The sequence below is a fragment of the Lepidochelys olivacea genome (genome assembly GCF_965140295.1).
Source record: "Lepidochelys olivacea isolate rLepOli2 genome assembly, chromosome: 17".
NCBI classification, from domain to species: domain Eukaryota; kingdom Metazoa; phylum Chordata; order Testudines; family Cheloniidae; genus Lepidochelys; species Lepidochelys olivacea.
Genome location: NC_140427.1, coordinates 15,900,076 through 15,923,689, shown reverse-complemented (window position 1 = coordinate 15,923,689; position 23,614 = coordinate 15,900,076). Strand labels below are relative to the sequence as shown.

General features: G+C 41.1%; 1 protein-coding gene across 2 annotated transcripts in view; it reads right to left on the bottom strand.

Moving 5' to 3' along the window:
- Positions 1–14,595, bottom strand: part of CASTOR2 (cytosolic arginine sensor for mTORC1 subunit 2) — a 158,718-nt gene extending 144,123 nt beyond the window's left edge. Inside the window, exon 1 of one of the 2 annotated variants that reach the window (XM_084651101.1) lies at positions 14,363–14,595. In XM_084651101.1, coding sequence (XP_084507227.1) covers positions 14,363–14,475 — 113 coding nt within the window. In that variant the 5' untranslated portion in view covers positions 14,476–14,595. Of the gene's footprint in view, positions 1–14,018; positions 14,048–14,362 lie in introns of those variants that run through there. The other variant, XM_084651102.1, reaches the window with a different exon arrangement.
- Positions 14,596–23,614: the final 9,019 nt, after the last annotated feature.

The following is a 23,614-nucleotide window of genomic DNA, read 5'->3' as shown; positions in this document are numbered from 1 at the left end:
ACACATATTTTTGATGTACCATGAGATCCTCAAAGAGGTGGGGCAGGCAGAGAAGTGCGTATGTTTATTACTGTATACGGTAGTAGTAACCAGAGGCCTCAATCAGGGTCTCATGGCAGAGATTCTGTACACACACATAGGTTTAAAAGCATTATTATTTAAAAAACTGAAATAAAGCTTTCCAGCCACTTTAAGTTACTCCTACCAGAGGCTGCATAAATATCATCTTTGCAGTTTCCTTCATCGATGACTGTGTGAGTGTCCCTCATTCCGGGTCTTCATCATTCATTGCATTGCATGTTGCAGGTTGAGAGGTATTCTTTAGCCAGCAGGCAAACACACCTAACTGATTTAGGAGTCTAAGTCCATTCTTCAAAAGTGACAGGCAGACGGGAGCCTAAGTCCCACTGGCTTTCAAGGAGTCTTAGGGTCAAGTGTCCAAGTGTCTTTTTGAAATGGGACCTGGTTGTTTTTGAAAATTTTGCCTTATGCCTCAGTTAGTTTGACATAAAATGAACATTAAAATGTTATCAATACCAGGTTTTCTTCCCACTAAAGATTTGATAAGTGCTTAAAGCGCATTTTAAAAACTTTATTTTGTACAAGGGTCATTTAAGTAGCACCATGAAATCCTTTCATTGTCCTTTTCCCTATGTTGGTCCTGCACAGAATATATAATCAAGAGTTTGTTTTTTTTTCTCATTGTGTTTGAACACAAAGTACTGATCCAGTGTATTTTGAGTCCAGGAACATTTGTAGCCCTCTTGGTGAATTTGCCAAATATTGCAATCTTAAAAGAGAAAGAAAACCTATTTGTCTCTATTGGATATTTTTAAAAAGAAAGTAGTGAAGAAATGCAATACTCAAATCATTATACTAGTAACACTGATGAGCCAGGTATGTAGGTAGGTGTCAAGAAAGCATCCCTCATACCGTTCTAGCAAAGCACGGCCTCCATCATCACATGTGGTAGAACCTAATCAGCCACACACGTGAAAAAGTCTGTAGCCTAGATCAGCTAATAACTGTGAACATCTAGAAACCCACTTAGCATTTTAGTAGAGTTTAAAAAAAGAACATTACGGTGCTGTTTTAATCACTGGGAATGATTTAACTGGAAAGGAGATGAATAGTGATGTTGTGCCATGGAACATTGTCAAATGTGGATTAACAGCCAAGGACACTGTGGTTTAACACCTCAAATACTATAAACAATGAGGAAAAATCAAAGTTAAAGCATGTGCTCAAATATGTACACACACACCATGCACAGTGTTCTGCATTTATGCCTTGCCTTTTGCACTATTTTTCCGAACCATGGCCTTATTTAATAGCCTTTTTCTAAAGGCCATTGATCACAATAACAATTTGAAGCCCATTCAAATATCCACTTTGCTTCATGGGACCATTAAAATCCAGTAATAAGCGATCCATCACTGATCATATAATTTGGGGACCTTTTCATATTTAAATTATTGTCTAATGGATGGATCTGACCTCCATCAAAATTAACAGGAGTCTTTCCAATGTGCACAGACTCAGGCCTTTAATGAACCAACATGAATTCCTAAATCGTAGGGCTGGAAGACTCGTGCGTCATTCATTCCAGGCCCCTTTCCAAGAATCGCACAAAGGGGACACAAGTAGAGTTTTATTGAGCAGTGACAGCTTCAGAACTACTGATTTGTAGGGTGACAACTATATTCAAACCCTTTCCTTAAAGACTCTTATCCTTTGTTTGGCACAAGGCTTTCCCTGCCACAGAATCACAGAAGCGCAGAACCGGAAGAGACCTCAACAGATCATCAAGACCAGTGTTTCTCAACCTTTTCGATACCAGGCTTGCTGCCTTCCTAAACTGTCAGGGTGATCTCACGGACCGGCTGTGTGGGAAAACACCAATTTCTAGTGCAGTCCCTTGCACTCAAGGCAGGATTAAGTAATAACTAGACCATCCCTGACAGGTGTTTGTCTACCCTGTTCGTAAAAACGCCCAATGACGGAGGTTCCACAACTTCTGTAGGTAATTTGTTCTAGTGCTTAACCACCCTGACAGTTAGGAAGTTTTTCTTAAGGTCCAGCCTAAACTGCCCTTGCTGTAATTTAAGCCCAATGCTTCTTGTCCTATCCTCAGAGGTTATGGAGAAAAAAAAAATCACCTTCCTCCTTGTAACAACCTTTTATGTACCTGAAAACTGTTATGTCCCCTCTCAGTCTTCTCTTCTCCAGACTAAACAAACCCAGTTTTTTCAATCTTCCCTCATAGCTCACGTTTTCTAGACCTTTAATCATTTTTGTTGCTCTTCTCTGGACTTTCTCCAAATTTGTCCACATCTTTGCTGAAATCTGGTGCCCAGAACTAAACACAATAGTCCACTTGAGGCTTAATCAGTGCGGAGTAGAGTGGAAGAATTATCTCATCTCTTGTTTACAACACTCCTGCTGATACATCCCCGAATGTGATTTGCTTTTTTTTGCAACAGTGTTACATTGACAACGCCTATTTAGCTTGTGATTCACTATAAGGAGACTGAATGCTTATATAAGGAGTACAATAACCACCCAGAAACATGTGAACATGGAGTAGCTTGTTTTCAATAGGAAAACTAAGGAGAGCATTCTCTGTGAAGTGTGGTTTCATCACAGTAGGGTTTCAAGAAGTCTGCATTAACCAAAGGATAATTTTAGGTTTCAGAGTAGCAGCCGTGTTAGTCTGTATCCGCAAAAAGAACAGGAGTACTTGTGGCACCTTAGAGACGAACAAATTTATTAGAGCATAAGCTTTCATGGGCTACAGCCCACTTCATCGGATGCATAGAATGGAACACATAGTACGAAGATATATGTGTGTGTGTATATATATATATATATATACACACACACACACACACGCAGAGAAGGTGGAAGTTGCCATACAAACTGTAAGAGGCTAATTAATTAAGATGAGCTATTGTGAGCTGGAGAAAATAACTTTTGTAGCGATAATCAAGATGGCCCATTTAGACAGTTGACAAGAAGGTGAGAGGATACTCAACTTAGGGAAATAGATTCAATAGGTGTAATGACCCAGCCACTCCCAGTCTCTATGCAAACCAAGTTAACAGTATCTAGGATAATTATCACTGATGGGCGTACCGCCACAGAGCCAATCTAAAATAGAATAGGATGTAGTGCAGATGTAACATTTGCTGCCAAATTTCATCAAATACATAAATAAAACTTCCAAGGAAGGGTTAACTAGTTAGTTTGGCTAATGTTGTAGTCAACTGCGGGAAGATAAACACAAGTATAGAACCTTTCCAAGTGGTAAATAATCAATCTGCACAATACGAGTGAGATGGAGATAACATTTACCCCCATTTCACAGGTACCGAAACAGACCAGACACAGATTCTCTGCACCAGAGCTCTGACCCAAAGCTCCTTTATACTAGTCCAATGCATGAGAAGCTAGAGCCTGAGCTGGGCTCTAGTTTAAGATAGCAGCCTTGAAAATGCTCTGCAGCATATGCTAGTTTTTACAAGCTTAGGAACTAGGGTCATGCAAAATTATCATAAGGAAACTCAAAGGCCCAAGAAACTAGGAAGAAGGCAGCTTCCCCTCCCCATTCTTATAACTCCAGCCTTTCTTTGAGCTTCCATCTCCAATGTCAATGGTGAAGTTGTGTAATCTCAGCTGGAAAATATTTTTCCATTTGTTAATGGAGATTAACAGCCATACTTAATGATACTGGATGGAAAGTAATACCAAGTGAAACAAACTGCGAGGATATCATCCAGTGATATCAAGAACATCTCAACATGCCTGTGTGATAACACAGAACCACACACAGCTCAAAGTTACACAGAAGTTTACTTCTACTTTTTTGAATAGCATTTTGTATTGAAGAGGTCTGACTCCAGACCAGAAGCTGATACAATAGCACTAGATCCCAAGGCATCACGATTCCACTACGGGATTCACTGTCAAAGACCTGAGTGAGACTCCCAAGTGGTTCTGAGACATTTATGCTGATCGACTTGTCTAAGCTTGTACCTCGTCACTCTGTGTTTTCCAGAGAAACAATCAAGTCAGGTGCCAGGTCAACCCACATTCTCTCTAACCTCCTCGGCAGTCAATTGATATGACTCTGCTCAGTACTTACAGAGAGATTTGTTCATGGCAGTCATCAAGCCATCAGAATATTATGACATCTGCATGTCAGTCAGACACAAAGCGAAAAGAAAAAAATATTTCCTACATCATACAAAAAGGTGTAAGTATAGATTCAACGAAACTCAACAACACTTGGTGAATTACTACGCCTCTCTGATACATCCTTTGTTATGGGAATCATGCACTGTCTTTGCAGGTAGATGGTCATCAGGATTCTCATTGTTCTATCCCATTACTAACTAGCATCTTCCTACACACAATGTAGTTAATCCCAACTCCACACTGCACTGCAGAAACCCAGAAGAATGTGTTCATTTTATTCACAGGGAAGCATTTTCAGCCTCTGCTGATACTGCTAACTTTTGCCCCCAAATTTAGGCCCTCCTAAAAATACCAGTACAAAATAAATTGATGTCTCAATGTATCTTTCTTTGGTCCATAGACAGCTAAATACGTATTTTTAAAGGCCTTGCCTCTAACTCTCACCCACAGTACAACCATGTACAACTTTAGTAGAGAAATAAATAAGTGTGCACAACTTCATACCATGCCTAGGGGAGCACACATGAGCGATCCAGAAACGCTGTTTAAGACACGGTCTGGCCTGTGAATGAGACCAGGGGATAGGAGTATCTCTCTACCTTAAATATTCATATGGCCCCCTCCCCATAGGCCCAAGGTCACACAGAGGTCTGTGGCAGAGTAGGAAACTGAAGCTGGATCTCCCGAGTTCTAAGTTGATACCCTGACTAATGGGCTGTCCTTCCTTCACCTACAACTGGAAGGAATATTCAGGTGTTGCTGTGACCAGCGTATAACATTGCCAAGATCCTTTGCAACATGGTGCTATTTTGAAAAACCCTGGGGCAGAAAAGACAGTGACGTTGTCCCAGATACAGTTTTATAAAGCCAATACATTCTTTATGACTTGTTACATTCGGAGACAGACAACCACACCCGAGTTTTAACTGGCTTACCCACCTCCCAGCTTGTAAACATTCCTATTTTTAGTACTAATACCTGTGAATCCCCAGCCTGCCAGAACCAGCAAGAACCTCTAGGTTCAGAAATTCCACTGTGAGCAAGTAAATCAATTTTTTTTTTAAATCAACCCACCTATTTCAATACTTCATAAGGAAGACTTTAAAGCTACATTTTATGACAACTTAGCTGGCACTGTTTTGGATACACCATTAAATCTCTAGCAGAGGTGCCCAAACTTTGCAACAATGAGAAAAACACCCACAATGCATTTGGAATCACATTTATTAAAAAAACCAAACACAAATCTACACTTATATAAGCAGCTTTTTCCTATCTTCCTTGACACCTCAGTACAGATTGATTGTGGAGTTCACTGACAATGACAGTCTGCAATTGCTCAGTCCCACCTGACATCTCCCTGTAGTTATAGTGTATTAGGTTAGTCTGCATCTTAAATGAGGCTTTGCAGCCATGTTTAGCTTACTCAATTGGTCTGTCATGATTGAAACACGCCAGCTTTCTGTCCATCAAAACAAGCAGGTCCTTAGAGATGCATCCAATAAAGTGAGCTGTAGCTCACGAAAGCTTATGTTCAAATAAATTTGTTAGTCTCTAAGGTGCCACAAGTACTCCTTTTCTTTTTAGAGATGTCTATAATACAGTAAGTGTAGTTCACCAAAGACACCCCCAAAATGATTGCAAATAGTTTGACTACTGCATAAATCTAGACTTCATCATTTCTAGATTCTGCCAGCTTGAGCTAAACAGCACTTTTGACACCTCAACATTACCAGCACAAGCCTTCTAAGATGGACTGCTAAACTGTAAGCTTTCATTTAATCTTTAGTTACATATATTTAACAGATGAAAGTGAGGAAGTGAATTCTGGCCTGTAAGGCATTAATGGCTTTATTTAGATGGCAGAATAAAGCTTTATATCAAGCAGTACAAGATGTTTATTATACATAAAACCTCAAAAGTGAACTTAGAGTCCAGTTGCAATGGCCAGTACAGTAAGTTTTGTATAGAAGGTCTGGAACGAATGGGAAATTGGTAAGATCTCTTTCGCAACCGAACAATCTTTAGTGCCTTTATGCTATAATGAAACATGTTTGTTTGTTAATTGTTTTCTCTCTTAATAACTATATCTTCTAATTAGTTACACAAAAGCAAGTTGAGCTCTGGAAAAGAAAGATCTTTCTACTTAAAAATGACAACTGCTACTTACAAGCTTAGCTCTGCTGATTTTAAACTGAAATGAATAGAGTTATTTCCTCACTAACATTCTTGTTGTGTAATTCTTCCTTTACCAGCATTCAATTATCAGCAGATCAGAGACGGAGTTTACTAATGTTGGCAATAAACAAAAGAACAAATCCGTACTGTGTTTCCTCTGAAAAAAGAAACGGCAATGCTTGTCCAAAGGTATTAAAACAGTAACACTGAGGCATGCGAGATTAGCAGGAAATGATGTATTAAATAAATAAATGTATTAGTATGCCCAGCAGATAATTCCACTGTAAAAAATAGAATGGTTTATATTTTTATAAAATGGAAATGGGGTATTGTCAAATAGGTCTAGACCTTAAAAACTGGACCTAATCTAAACTATATATACATTGAGGGAATAGCCTATTGATTCTAAAAACTGTGTCAATAAACAACTTGACAACATTGTCACTAAGAAGTCATCATAAAAACACAACAGTCACAGTTCATGTAAGACAGACATGGTGGGTGAGATAATATCTTTATTGGACCAACTTCTGCTGGTGAGAGAGACACGCTTTCGAGCTTACACCCAGCTCTTCTTCCAGTCTGGGAAAGTAAGGCCATGTCTACATTACCGCCTATGTCGGCAAAACTTATGTCATTCAAGAGTGTGAATATTCCACCACCCCTTGAGCAACGTAAATTACACCGATATAGGCAGTCATGGGCACAGTGTTATGTCAGCAGGTGAGCTTCTCTCGCAGACATAGCTTATGCCACTTGCTGGGGTGATTTTATTATGCTGACGGGAGCGAGCTCTCTCCCATCGTTACCAAGTGTCTGCACCAGATGCGTTGCAGTGGCATAACTGTATGCTTCAGCACTGTATATGTAGACACGGCTTAACCCAGAACATCACTGCTAAATATGAGGTGGAACAGACTGTTTAGCATAAATAGTTAACATACATTCCAAAGGACAATTCAAGGTGAAGTGGCCTGTTAACATCCCTCCAGTCATAGGAAGGAAAGGAAACGGGAGGGAGCAGCTGGAAGAAGGGGTTGTTAGGGGTTTACAGATTGTTGTAATAAGTCATAAATCCAGTGTCTCTATTCAGTCCATGATACGTTATACAATATTGTTGTTCTGTTGCTGAAGATTCAGACATCCAACCAGCAGAGGGAGCAGCTAGAAATCAGAAAAGATCACATTTTTCATTTCCAAACTCACCATCGTCCATCTGAACACTTCCAAGCGTTGAACAAACATTAAGCCTAAGAATATTTGAATGAGGTAGGTAGGGTTCACACATCACTGGGCATTTAACTTACCCTACTAATCTTGCATCTCACACACCAAGGAAATGCAGTGATGCAAAGCAGCAGCTGTGGCAATGCAAACCGTTTCGGATAGAAAGTGTGGAAAAATACCAGATTCATTTGAAACGACAGCGGGAATTTAGATGGTCAGAAGGTAATTGTCCAAATTCAAATCTAGAGAGAAGCCTGGGTTTAACAGCCCTAGTCAATGACAAAGATTGGTGAGAACCTCAGTTTTACTTGATGCCTGGAAGACAGCATCTCCCTCCAGCAACACAATGCTTCATGGCACAAAGCTGGGGATTTGAATGTTTCAACTGAATTCCATCCAGGTTCCAGCTAAGTGTTCCTCCCAACTTCTTAGGCCATGTCTACACTACCACTTACATTGGCAAAACTTATGTCATTTGGGGGTGTGAAAAAACTCCTCCCGCAAGCACCGGCGTAAGTGCCACTGTACACAGAGCTTCTCCTGCCACTCGGTGGTGGTTTAATTATGTTGATGGGAGACCTCTCTCCTGTCAGCACAGAGTGGCTGCACACAAGATCGTGCAGCTGCGCCGCTGAAACCTCTCTAGTATAGACATGACCTTCTTACATGGCTTAACTTGCAAGGTCTGACAGGATTCATAGGTCAAGGCTTCAGGCAATGGTAACAAACAAACAATGACACGCTGGCAATATGTCAGAAGAATAGAGGAAGGGAGGTGGATGAGAAACAATGTTTGTAGATAAATTATTAAAAGAAGACCAGATCAGCCGGGAGGAAACCTGCTATCTCCAAGGTCCTAAGATTATAAACACTGGATAATCTCCTCTAAGAGCTCTCGATGGAATTTACCCTTCACAAGCATAAATGGCTGTTATTCCTAGTTACAGAGCCATGTTCTCCAGCTGGCCAAATGAAATTCATTCTCTGCTCCTGCTCACCCCAAACTTGCCTGCAGTGTAGTGGGTGCAGAGTCTCTCCAGCTAAGTTCAGTTCTGTACATAGCCAGTGCTCTTGGCAGCAATCAGAGCATGCAGATGCACATGGCGGAGGGCTTTGGGGAAAATCGCTGAACTAGGGAGGACCGGGAGGAGAAAAGAAGCCAATTCTCCATGAGCCTTTAATGTCTAATCTAGCTACCACCGCCATGCCTCAACAATGTGTGGTCATAGTAGATAGTGCAGGAGATAGATTAGACTGATAATTCATAGTCCTTACATTTTTGATGTCACATGCAGGTTTACAATACAATGAAGGCACATAGGTCCTTGAAAAATCTCCTCCATACCAATATTCACTGGGGGGCGCTGGGCGGAGGGAGAACCCAAACAAGCCCAACCCGCTCCCAATGTTTTGGGATTAAATGTACTCTCTTATCTGTAAAAGCCTTTTGGTGACCCCCTAGAACATGGGTTCTCAAACTGGGGGTTGGGACCCCTCAGGGGGTCACGAGGTTATGACATGGGGGTGAGGGAGTGGGGTGTCGCAAGCTGTCAGACTCCACCACAAACCATGCTTTTCCTCCAGCATTTATAATGGTGTTAAACTTATTTAAAAAGTGTTTTTAAATTTATGGGGGGGAGGTGGCACTCAGAGGCTTGGTATGTGAAAGGGATCACCAATACAAAAGTTTGAAAACCACTGCTCTAGAACCTACAGAATTATGGAACTGGAAATAAGAGTCATTGAGTAGCAGTAAGAACTTGCCTTTGGATTGAAGATCTCTGATCATTTGACAAAAGTTGGACACTATCTCGCAACATGGAATCCGACATAAGAGGGTGACTTTCCCAGGGTTACAAAATGGCAGATTTGGAAATGGACCACAGATCTCCTGAATACCTGTTCCTAACATCTAGAACATGCTGTAGTGTTCCCCCACATGACATAACTGGATACATTTTAAGATATTCTTCACGCTATCACAAGATCTGAAACTTAGAGTGTTAAACCATCTTCCATTAAATTATCTCCAGCCAAGACATTTATGAGAAAACAAGTGATAGTGCAAAGAAAAGACATTTATATTCAAAAGCACCAATAAATTGTTCATTTGCAGGCCTATTAAGATTGGCTCAAAGAATAAACTCACATCTCTTCTAAAAAGCTCCCTCTATTTAGTTTCCCCAATGAGAAACCAATTTAGACACATATGTAGTTTGTTGTACTTGTCTCCTTTTTACATTTTGAGTAGCCAAAGTTTAAAAACAAAAAACCCAAAATAAATCAATACATCTTTTGGTTTGTAAACATACCCTCCACCCCAAGTCAATACCTTTCAACTTCACCCTGATTATAAAGTAATGTTATTCTAGCCCCAAATTGGACCCACACACTGGTTTATTTCACTCTTTACTACTAAACCTTGGCAGCAGAAAATCAGGCAACTGATCGGTTTAGAAATCTTTACAGAGACTTAATAGATTAATCCCATCAATATTACCTACCTCATCTCAAACTCATTTTTCTTCTGGTCGCTCTTGATTTTGCATTTGGGAGCTGTCACATGGTCTTGCATGGCCAGTATCTCAGATGAGGGGTTTGGCAAGGTTAAAGATCATCTGATGCTTACTTCACCCCTCTTGAAAAACCAGCACCCATGAATTATCTTTTTAATTAGCTGTTTGAGAACTCAGAAGGGATGTGGTACATGTTGACCTATTGACCCCTGAAAGTTGATAGTTTGAAACCTGTTCAGAAGCCACAAATATCAAGAGCAATAAACGATAAAAGACACACATATGTACACTACACACACACACACATATATAAACTCTTAAGACATTATAAAATTGGATTGGATCATGAATGATAAGAAGGGAGGGACTTATAAACAGACTAATTATCATGATTCCAGGATGAATCTTTTCTCAAAAGGTTTGGGAGACATCCACCACCACCGCCCTCACCCCCAGATGTCTCACACGACTCAAACTCAACTCTGTGACTGTATTTTTACACTCATTCAAAAGACAAGATACCTCTGCCTTCCTTCTCTCTGTTACCTTCCTAGCTAATGCTTAGAGTGTGTATTTAGATTCTAACTCCTGGACAGGAAAGGAGGATGTAATTAGAACATTTGAAGCAGGAGGTAAGCAAAGGTGACAAACGGGGCAACGTATCAACCAGTGAATAGGTATTATTAAACTGAAAGCCCTCCTATAGATCACTTGTGGTGCATCACCTCTTTGTAAGAAGCAATTTAATTTTTACCACCGCAGCAGGAATGGGAGATGAGGTTGGGGGGTATTTGGTGCTGGTGGAATGGAAGCTGTTCTTTATTCCACACCACACAGCTAAATGTGCACGGTGCTTTGCAGACAATAATGTTTACCAACAAAAAAATTAATTCTTTCAAGCCTAGACATGATGCAAAAAATAGAGCAGCAAACAATGGGGGAACAACAAAGGTAACAGCAGGAAAATTATGTTGATCTCAGTTTTGGTATGTGCAGACCTCAACTGTGCCATTAGAAATACATGATCCAGATCTTCATCTGGTATGAATCCCTGTAAGTCTACCAACTTCTCTGGAGTGTCACTGATTTACACCAGTTAAGAATGTGTCTCATATTTCAGTGTAGCTCCACTGAAGACAGTAGGCCTAAAGAGATTAACATCAGATGAGGACCTGGCTCATAGATATATTTTCACAGCGTATTTTATCTGAGAGCTCTGTTATTTACCCTTTGCCCATCTGCCATTTCAAAATTAACATTTGCTAATTTTAAAACACAACTTGTAATTTTTTTAAGGCCTGCCTCAGTTCATCCCACGTTTGGCCTGGGTCTCACCCTTTCATTTTATTAACTACCTTCTTACTCATGGCCATAAGATTACTTCCACGGTTACTTCTTTTTAAAAATAAACGTGTTTATTGTAATGTGAGCTCAAGTAAAAGAATAATGAATGCAGGCCTGAGAGCTGGGGTGGGCTACAAATGGCAAAAGGCCAGCTAAATGGAGGGATCTTTTTAGGAGAGATGTGGCCTACTCTCTCCCTCTTCCCCCCTGCCAAAAAAATTATGCTATTCATAAATTGTTCCAACCATTCCCCTGAAACAATGGAAGGATTTCACAGGGTCAGATGTATGCTTCATCACAGAATTCACCACACGTTCACTCATCTTCCCCCAGAATGAGAATCTAACTGTGAGAGTGAGTCTGAAGAGCTCAGAACTACTGATCTCAGGATATTGATCATTTCACTACTAGGTCCCTGGCTCAAATCCATCCCAGACCAATGTGTACCAAAGTCATCACCGCTTAAAGACAGTATGGCAACACAGGGGAAGACTCACGCTGAGGTCTCACTGGACACCTACACAGATAGCAAAGGCTACCATTGCAACTGGCACCTTTAATATCTCTGCACAAAGGTTTAATGGTTGTGGAGGTTCAATTCCCTACTCATCCTCCGGATTGGTCACTCCAAACTGAGGTTCACGTAACACTAGTCAGAACTCTGTCCTGTGAGTAAGTAAAGAGCTTTGGGCTCATGATCATCAAGCCACCGTCATGTTCACTTTAAAGAAGAACAGAACGGGGGAGGGGGAGGAAGTGTGTTAATAAATCAACCCAGTTATCTGCTCCCACTTTCATCCCTGATTTCATTGTGCGTGCTACCTCCATCGGAACAGAAGCTCCTTGGGGCAAGGACCTTGGTTTCCTAAGCACCTGTGAAGTATGGTAACACTATACACAGAAAACACTACTTAAGGAGTGCGTCACCAGAAGGATGACACTACACTTTGCCACCTTCTATCCCTAAATCCCTACCAAGAGAAACATATTCATATATATATATTCTTTTAAAAAAAAAAGAGGGACTGAATAAAATATTTTAAAAAACAAAGCATAAAATCCTCCCCAAGCAGAGTTTTGACCCTGAAAAGGGAGAAGTGCCAGAGACTCCACGAGGATTCTTAGGAAATTTGCTATTGCTTCTAATTCTATGTGGAAGGCACTCCGAAACCACAGTGATGGGTGGCAGCATGAAACCTGAAGGTAGATAAAGTACTACCCAAAATGCAAGATAAAGTACTGCACACAAACGCAAGAGATAACATATTGCAACCCTAACTCTATTCATGGTTGCCCAATTTTATGGACAAGAAATGCAACTTTAAGCTGGAAGACAACTGGACAATTCTTGAACTTGAAAAATAATCTGTTTGTTAGGAGCCACAGATTTAAAGATTCAAAACGTGGACTTTAACATAACATAAAAGATTAATAATAATATTAATACCTCACCCACCTTGTCTCTCTAATATCTGGGACTAACAGGGTTACAACACTGCATACAACAATGGAAGACTTTAATGCTGACATGAAGCATCAGAAAACAAAGTGACTTGATTAGCAATTAAATGGAACAAAGGTTAGCAGTCACTTTTAATTAGTAATGAAACCGTACATTAAAAAAGACATTTAAGATTTAAGCCTTTAATACCCTATTGAGTATTCAGAGGCTGCAGTAAACAAGGTGCTCATATATATTACACTGCAAACAATGCCAGTGTTGAGCCAACTGGAATGAGCCACAAATCAGAGTGAAATTTCAATGCAAGAAGTTTAACTGTAAGAGATAAGGGACTGCAATCAAATTACACCACAAACAGGTCCATTCATCCGTAAGCATTATTGAAGAGAGCAGATTGAATTACGGAATGGAATGAAACCATTTAGAAAAATAATGCTAACATTCTCTCTCCTCTTGCCTGCAAAAGTCCCCTGTCTTTAAACATAAATGCTATTTGGGATGATTCAGTGAAGAAAAGTGAAACACAAATTATCAGGCTCAGAAAACCAAAAAAGAGTTTGGATTATTTACCTCTCACTCTATCCACGTAAACCAACAAAAGTCAACAACCTGACTAGATTTTTATATAGCTATAGTATGTATTTGCAATTCAAACTGTTTTTCCTTTGAGATGCCTTGGCAGAATACACATGTATTTTTACATACTGGCCAAAATAATAATAAAAAAAATATTCTCACACACTGCCTGCCACTGCATTCTTTTCCCCTTCTGATACCTCTCACAAACCACAACGCTTAATAAATAAATAAATAAAATACAAGAGTGTAATATTGCAACAATGCATGCACTTCAATCCCTCCTTACTCCAGAGTACTCGGCATTTAAAAAACACCCTTAAAAGAGCAAATCGTGTAAGGGGTGTTTGTTTTAAATAAGTGCTGGGGGTTGGGGGAACCACACCACTCCTCCTCCTGCTGCTTCTGCTCTCGTCTTTGTTGTCCAGACCGATCGCCTTTTTATTTATTTACTTTTCTTTAAATTAAAAAACAAACTTTCCATGGCTTCCCCTCACCCCCCTGCACATTCCCCACACCTGTTTTCATTCATCCATTCATTTACAAGGAGCAGCTCCCCGGCGACATATGCATGTTAAAAGCACAGAACAGCAAAACAAGGGAACACAGATGGAGGTTTTCTTAAAACAAAAATATTAAAAAAAAAAAAAGCAAATAAACAAAAGAAATAAAAACCACCCTCCCTCCCCCAACGTTTGGAGACAACGAAGAAATATATGCCAAGGAACGAAGTTGGTTCCGCCCCCCCCCCCCCATCGCTATCCTAGCTCCTGCAATGGAATTAGCCAAGGGAATCGGATCTCACTTGCGGCCTCTTTTTGTCTTTCATGTTGCTCCCCTTATTTATGTGGCTGGCACTTACCTGGTCTTGGAGGAAAGGAAAGCAAGTTTGATTAATCCATAGGTAAACAACTGGATGCTCTCCTTGGCTATGCTGGCTACTTTGAGCCGGTGCTCTAAAATGTGGAGCTCCATCTTTTCCTTTTTCTCATTTGTAGTTCATCTGTGCCTGGGTCCAGGTTTTTATTATTATTATTAATAATTTTTTTTAAATGGGAGGTTTTTATGATTAATTTTCTTCTCCCCCTTTAAGACTCCAGGAAAGAGGAGGGAGAGGGAGAGGGAGCGGGGGCGGGGGTGGGGGGGGAAACCGAGGTGAAAGTTAGAGAGAGGTTTAAAGCAAGAGAAGACGGGGCGAGGGGGAGGCTAAGCAAAGGAACAGAGGCAAAAGGAGTTAAAGGAGCTCAGAGGCAGCAGAAGCTCCAGAGTGCAGAAAGCAGCTGGTGTTACAATGTAACAAACAACTTGCCACTCAAACGGACCTCCACTGGGCATGCGCTCTCCGGTTGGTGCAGGCTGGGAGTTGTAGTCCATTGGGGGAGGGACCCTGTAGCCTCGGGCTGCCATGGGTTTCTTACAGACAGGGAGCAAAGGGGTCTCAGGCGTGTTTTCAGACCTCCCAGCTGAGTTATGGGAGAGAGGTGGGTTTGAGTTTTATTCTGCGGCAGTTTTGGAAGCATCTTCCCCTGGATTTTGTTGTAGTTTTCAGCCGGCTGACAATGCATGCACATGCATATATACTCTAGACCGGGGGTCGGCAACCTTTCAGAAGTGAAAAGAAAAGGAGGACTTGTGGCACCTTAGAGACTAACCAATTTATTAGAGCATAAGCTTTCGTGAGCTACAGCGCACTTCATCGGATGCTCACGAAAGCTCATGCTCAAATAAATTGGTTAGTCTCTAAGGTGCCACACGTCCTCCTTTTCTTTTTGCGAATACAGACTAACAACGGCTGCTACTCTGAAACCTTTCAGAAGTGGTGTGCCAAGTCTTCATTTATTCACTCTAATTTAAGATTTCGCGTGACAGTAATACATTTTAACGTTTTTAGAACGTCTCTTTCTATATATCTATAATATATAACTAAACTATTGTATGTAAAGCAAATAAGGTTTTTTAAATGTTTAAGAAGCTTCATTTAAAATTAAATTAAAATGCAGAGTCCCCCGGACCAGTGGCCAGGACCCAGGCAGTGTGAGTACCACTGAAAATCAGCTCGCGTGCTGCCTTTTGTGCCATAGGTTGCCTACCCCTGCTCTAGGGTGACCAGCTGTCCTGATTTTATAGGGACAGTCCCGATATTTGGAGCTTTATCTTATATAGGCGCCTATTATCCACCACCCCCCGTCCCGATTTTTCACACTTGCTGTCCAGTCACCCTAATACACCCACTCCTTCTCTCTCACCACATATACACAGACAATTCTTGTAAAAATTGCTTCTACACTAATGGTCCCGACTCAACAACAACAAAAATTACACACGTGGTCCTACGGACTGCAATGGGGCAAGTCCCTTATGTAAAGTTAAGCCTATATGTAAAGCAGCGGTTCTCAATCTGCGGCCCAAACAGCACACAGCTGCGGCCCATGTGATAGCCTCAGGGACTTACAGGTAGTCTGTATACGGTGTGGACGCAAGCCACGTAACTCACAGAGAGCTGCATATGTGGCCCACAATGGTAAACAGGTTGAGAACCACTGATGTAAAGTAAGACAGGGCCTGAAAGACGGCTAGAAGATGCCACTAACCAGAAAAGCCAGAGGTGAGAAGAATTTGGAGGCTTTAAATAAGAAGTTATGACGACATTTCAAATCTCATCAGCTTATTCCACAATCACGTTTAACGTGTGTCACTTGCCTGCTCCTACACACAGCCAAAAATATGTGATTTACGTACAAATACTAAGGATGCAGCAAGTGCTATGGATGCAGCAATTAATGTACACACTGGATTTCAAACCATTCAATCAATCATATAAACCACTACGGGAGTGGCCCCTTTCATGTATTACAGCCCATACGTGTAACATAGAGAACATGGGATCATCCCCTGAGCCAGATCCCACAGACTGTCCCATTAAAATCAATGGGACTACTCAGGTAAGTCAGTCCTCAGCACAAGGAGGGAAGGAGTTGAAGGACTGGACCCTTGAAACAGAGAGTGCGTTTCAACATGCACCACTTCACAAGCCATACTGCACTGAGGACGTTGGGATTGCATTTCAGTGCATTCCCTGGACTTCAGTGGTACTCCAGGCAGGCACAGGAGTCTGCCCACACAGAGCCCATCGTGGGTCTGCCCTGTGCTGTTCTCAGCATGGGATCTGGTCCTCAAAGACTGATCTGAAGCTCTTTGAATGGAACGGCTCCTATTTACTTCCATGGGCTTTGGATCAGGCCCTGATCCTGCAACAAACACCACCCCCACCTAGTTCTTATGTAGTCCTTTTCAGCAGTAGATCACAAACTACTTGAGAAAGGAGAGAATAAATCATTACCCCATTTTACAAATAGAGAAACTGAGGTACAGAGAGATGAAGCGACTTGCCCAAGGTCATCCAGCAGGCCTATAGCAATGGAAGCCAGCTCTCCTGAGTCCCAGTCTGGTGCTCTATTCACTAGGCAACACTGCCTCCAAACATGGATGCAGGAAGTCTGCCTGTGCAGAAATCCTAGGAAGACTGGAATGAATTAAGCATTAAAGGCCTGATTGTGCTCCCATGGCAAAACTCCTATTGAGATCAATTGTGCGGGATAAGCGCTAAATCCCAGATCAATCAAATCAAGTCACCCTTTAGTTCTCTCTGGAGCAGAATTTCACTTCTTTCCACTGTGCAGCATGCTGTGTGTTATGGGACCGCCGAACTCCACCCTAGAGCGGCAGCCATATTTTAGTGGGGCTTTCTTTTGATTTTGTCACACACAGAAAGGCTTAAGACACAGAAACTTCCATCCCCAAGCACTGTGCAGACCAATGTCCAAACCTATAGACAAGTATCATTCCATCAATCGCTGAAATGCAGCTAACCCCAAACAAAACAAAAATGGACATTTCAGAACAGGAAATGAATATTAACAACAATGCCTAGCTCTGATATAGTGGTTTTCATCAGTATATTTCAAAGCACTTTAAAAGGAGGGCTACAGCATTATCCCCATTTTACAAATGAGGAAACTGAGGCACAACTATTCCAACTAAACCTGCAAAAAAGGAATTCTCCTTAAGCAGGATGCAATTACCCAAAGTGAAATTTCCCCAGGTTTAACACTATGTTTTTTAAAAATGGAATATTTTTGATCCCATGAGCTACCCCTACTCCAGAGTACTGTAGGATTATATTATGTAGAGACTTTAATCCTTTGAAGTTCCTTTGATGTCATAAACCCACCAAAGTTACCCCTACTTAGTAAGCAGAGATGCAGTTATCTGGTACCGTTTAAGGATAGATTTCAGTATACAGTATCTAAATTCATAGCCAATACATCCTGTTTTCAGGAAATAAGTCAAGCATTATTTAGAATGAAAGCCTTTCACATGATTTGTCTGATAGCATATTGCTGCAAACCTCTGTCCACCTCCTTCTCATTCTGCAGAACAGTGTTGTTTTGATCTCACCAACAGTGTCTTGACCTCTAACCGGGAGGCTTATCAGCTTCGGAGATCTAAAATTAGTATAAACAATATGAATCTTAATATGAACAATGCAATGACAATTTTACTATCTTGGATTAATATGCTCAAAGCAGGTTTAATGAGGTTTTGTAAAGGGCTTTGAGATCTACTGACAAACAGCTCTATATAAGTATTATTATTATTCATTCCTTTGTACTAGTGTGTACTTTTCCATGGTAAATGCATAGACCATGCACTGGTACAGGAGATACACACTGCATTTGAAGAAATACTTCACATTTCTATAGCACTATTATAAACCCTGTGTCAGTGTGTGTTTACGTGTCCCAATCTACAGAGGACACAAGCGAGTAACAGTCCTCTGGTACAGACCCTGGCTTTTTAGCTTAGGCTACGGAGACGCATGCTTTTAGCTCAGGAGGTCTCCCCAGGTGACTCCCTGATGTTCGCCAAGATGGAAACCATCAATCTATTGTTGAAATGGTTTATAGCATTAACTAGTTTATTTTCAGATGAAAAGTACTTACTCATTATTGTGGAACACTTTATAAAAGTTAAACAAGTCCCTCAGCACCCAAGTAGGATTGTGCCTATTTTACAGATGGGTAAACTGAGGCTCAGAGTGGTAAACACCACAGCCAAACAGATCTCATGGGCCACTGCCCTAACCACTAGACCACATGGCCTCGGTGAAGGTGTCTCTCAGACAAATGAATTGGGGACAGTTTATGAGCTGCAATGTTGTACTGCAATTACAATTAGCCTCTTCAAATAAATTAATTCTTTAAGAAAAACCTTCCATAAAAACTTAAAAAATCTTCCCCAAACAATAGGTTCTGGGCTTACTTGTGAAAAAAAAGCCATTTAATTGAAAAGAGCAGTTTATCGGGCTTATTTCCTTGTAGCAACAAGAGACCTTTCAAAACCTGATTGCTGCTAATATGCCAGTGTTTCAAAGTGTTTTATTCAACTACCCAATAAGATAATGAAGACCTTTAATTTACTGTTCAAGTACTAAATGGGTTGAACAGGTCAGGCATTTCTCGCCCCCAGGGCAGCCGAGATGAGAGTTGAACTTCTCTGATGCAACATCGCTTGAGAAACATGCAACTGTTCCAAAGGAAGATTTAGGGAGGCAAAGCTGGCATGTGAATGGTACAGCATGTTCAGAGGCAGTTCACAACACTCGGTTAAAATCATGTTTTATCTGACCCAAAACAAGGGCAAGCCAGATAAGATGATTTCAATGAACCGTTAAGAACCCAGCTTGAACATGGGAGTTACATGGCTAAATTCTCTAGTCAGCTTTGGAAATCTCAGCTCCAGTTCCTGACTTCTGTACTTTGGATTGAAGGCTTTATAGAAGTTCAAAGTAGAGCTTGCAACATTTTTCAGCTGAAACTTTTTTCCTGCAACAAATGCAGATAGAGTCAGGCTTGACAAAGCCCCACCTGGGATGATTTAGTTGGGGATTGGTCCTGCTTTGAGCAGGGGGTTGGACTAGATGACCTCATGTGGTCCCTTCCAACCCTGAGATTCTATGATTCTATACAGTGACCCAGAAACATTTTGCAAATTCTTGTCGATTGTGTCTAATTGTTTCGGTAAAAAAAATTAAAAATTTCTGAAAAACAAATGCATTTCATTTTGGGACTTTCCAGACATTTTGATTTTTCAGTTCTAAATGACTTTTTGTACCAAAATTTTCTTTAATTTTATTTTATAAATTAAACAAATCTTATAAAAGCTCAAAATCAAAATGAAACATTTAGTTCAACCTGAAACAATATTTTTAACTTTTGATTCACCAAAAATTTCAAAGAAATTCATTTCCAGTTTGATCCAAAACTTTTTTTCCCCAATTTTTCAGAATAGCCAGCAAACTGCAAAATCCATTATTTGCACAGCTCTAACCAGATGGGATTCATATGGAGTGGTTTGGGATCACAGCATTTTACATTTGGTAGAAGACAGGAAGTAACATTGTCCCCAAAATGGTGATGGGGAAAGCAACGAATAGCACTGGTAAGTGACTTGCCAAAGCTTACATGGTTTATGAGTGGCAGAAGTGGAAACAGAATCAAGGTGTCTAATTGCCACACATTGTGGCCAGATGTAAAAGTGTCCGTTTTATTCCTCTTTTAGACATCCCATTCACGTTGCAGCAGTACTAGGTTATTGGACTGCATTTGTCCACTATTGCACACTGTTTATTGTGCTACTTAAGTAACTAAGAGGGTTTTTAAATAAAATACAGTAGGGTCAACTAAAAGCCAACCCACTACATTACAGGTAGGCAGGAAAAAAAAACCCCACCCACCCAGTACCAATCCCATTGCTTTGTGCATTTTCCCTCCCACACTCTACAGAACACAAAATTTTATTTCAAAGAATAAGCATCACTATGAGAGGCCTAGTGGACCAGGCACTAGACTGGGACTCAGGCAAGCTATTCCTGGCTCTTCCACTGGTCTGTAGGGTAACCTTGGACAAGTCACTTCCCCCTCACTGTGTCTCAGTTGGCTCATCTGCAAAAATGTGGATAAAGCTGCTTACCTCATTCACAAAGTGCTTTGAGATCAGATGAAAAACACTGCACAGAGCTAGGTATTATCATCACTCATTTTGCTGGGCATCTACAGACTTTTTGATCAATATGCTTGCCCTATTAGCCTCACCCAGAAGAAAACTTTCTCAAGTCACACAGTAGACAAAAGCGACAGAACAAACAAACAAAAAAGCCACATCTACCATAAGTGAGTGTAAGGGGAGGATTGCTTTCTTAGAACAGCTGAATTTGGTCCCTGATCTCTACCCTCTCCACTCTGCTTCCAGCCCTCATTTACTTCAATGAAGGGATGGCTTCTAGAAGGCAAAAAAGAGGGTCTACTCTAGGACAGAGAGCTGCACTGAACATCGGATCTCCAACCTACAGGATGGCAAAATGACTATTTACTGTAACTCTTCCTAAATTCTGCCTGATGCAGAAATATGTTGCCCTTCCAACCAAGGACTATGTTAGCAATGCTTTCTGTTCTATTCTCTACAGGTTCTATAGCACACTCTCACTGTAGTATTTGCATGTCCTAAAAGTCCTGGGAGGAAAAACACTATTAATCATAGAATCATGGAAGTGGAGGGCTGGAAGGGACCTTGAGAAGTCATCCAGTCCAGCCCCCTGCGCTGGAGCAGGACCACAAATCCACACCATTCCTGACAAGTGTTTGTCCAACCTGTTCTTAAAATCAATCCCCACCCCTTGGGAGCCTGTTCCAGAGCTTAACTACCCTTAGAGTTAGGAAGTTGAGAAAGGGGAACAGTATAATGAATTTTATTAACCCAATAAATAATTTATAGTACAGCATAAAAATTTCAAGGCCAATAAGGATTTCTTGTCCAGGTGCTAATCGTTGATGAAGAAAACACAGTTTCTATTATAAGGTGAGATAGATTGACCCACCCACTTTGATTTGCATTGACATCATGGGCCAGAATCAGCACAGGCATAGATAGGAGAATTTCATCCTTGTACCCAAAGGCTCTGAAGTCATCAGAGCTGTGTCCCTTCGATCAAGGATAAATTTGGCGCGCGTGTGTGTGAGAGAGAGAGTGAGAGCGTGAGTGAGAGAGAAAGTGATTTCAGTATGTGGAAAAGACAAGTTAACAGCAACTAGGACACATTAATCCTGACCTCATATTCTCTCCTACTGCCTGTAATGGAATAGTTAAGTGAAGAAAAGGTTCCCTCCCCACACAAGGATCAATAAATCTGCAAATACGTTCTGCAAACCTAAGGAAAGTAATCCAGATTGTAGCCTGCCTTATCTCCTGTTGCTTGCTGAATCATGATGGATCACATGAATTATTGCATAAAATGTGTGAGTACAGTAACTAATGTGGCATTAATGATGGATCAGTAGAGATCTGTGACATTGAACAAATACCTTATTTGCAAGAGCACTTTCCCAACAGATGAAACAGGTGACTTTGTCTTTAAAGGGTTACAAAATGAAGTTAATGATCTGCAGAGTTAGGATAAAAATCTTAGCTGAAATTTATCCACAGATTCCTCTTACCTCTGCTATTGCACAGTACATTCAAACTGAAACACCATGTAACTGCCGTATGGAAGACCAGCTGAATAGCATAGTCCAAACCCTGCCGTTGCTGGCACAGCAACGAGGAACTGGCCTTTGCATCCTTTGCAAAAGGTCTCCTGTTATCTGGGGTAGGACTCCATGAGGAAGGCTGGGAGTGATGCCCAGATGTACATCCTTTGCTGCTCCTCGAAGCAAAGAGCATGCCCCTTTCTAGAGCTTGCTGTGGTGACTACTGCACATGTGCTAGATATCTGTGGAGCCATGGGCTAGACATGACTCCTTGCCTACACACCATGCCCCTTTGGGGACCTCCGGTACGTGGGCCAGAGTGTTAGCACCTAGCTTCTCCCAGAGTTGTTTTACTCACTGTGGAGAGATTCCATCTTCATGGTTGCATGGGAAGAACATCCCTTATGCCCTGTTGTGTGATGGTGCAGCACAGGGCAGAATTTAGGCCCAGGGATGAGGTACTGTCCCAAACACTGGAAAATTCCTGGCAAGCCACCCCTCAGTTCTGTCCCCCAATATAAACTGCTACCCACCAGCGCTTCCCACCAGCAGGTAGAGGTGTTATTTTTTTTACTGCCCTATCATAGTTTGCTACCCCACTATTTCCCTATCTGCTGGTACAGTGATGGGCAGGGGTCCCTCTTGTCATAGTTTACTACCCTGTGAAATCTCTATTTTACATCTTGATACAAACCAAACAAGATTTTTCTAATTTAGAAAGATTTATGAATGTAATAAGGTGTAAAAACAAGAATATTTGTTGTATACATTTTAATAATTATTTTGAGACCAGGCATCTAAATACATTCTTAGAAACTAAGGCTGTAGAGCAGACTCATTTTATCTCTCTCTCTAAGTGGGTTCAGTGCCACTAGATGGGACAGAACACCACACCCAGGAGGTGTGTGGGTTACAATGGCACGTTTGTTGTTTCTGCTATATTTGTTGTAGGGAAAAACAGGACTAAACTCGACTCTGCCCTTGTCAACCCTGCATCTTTCAGCAGTACTAAATTCCCATCCATATAAAAGCTCAGGTAAAACTCTTATTATTGCTCTCTGGGTGGATGGGCTACTTAAGAGTAGGTTCTTTTGCATCTACAGGACAGCGAGGGTTAAAAATAGCACTAGGCCTTTAAAAGGCAGCTTAGCTGAATCAAACTGAGTTTCCAAAGCAACAATGAAGAAAAGTCCACAGCGACCTTGAGTCTGGTCTGGCAGTTAGCATTAAAGACTGAGTCACTGTCATTTTAGAAAGCTTATTAGGGATCACTGATGTCAAAGAACTCAGAATCAAACTCCCTATAGGAAGTGTTAAAATTAACCAAACAGTGGCCATGTACAGAAAGACATGGGAGGAACTAGATAGGTTAAAGCACTCTGATGAGCAGCTGAACCTTTTGAGCAACTGCACAACAAGAAGGTTGAGGGACACCACATGATCCGAGCTGATCAGTTTTTGGGAAGGAAGCTCCTTAAACATCTGTAAAGTTCAGGAGCTGAGGGAGTTACAGGTACGGAATGTGAAGC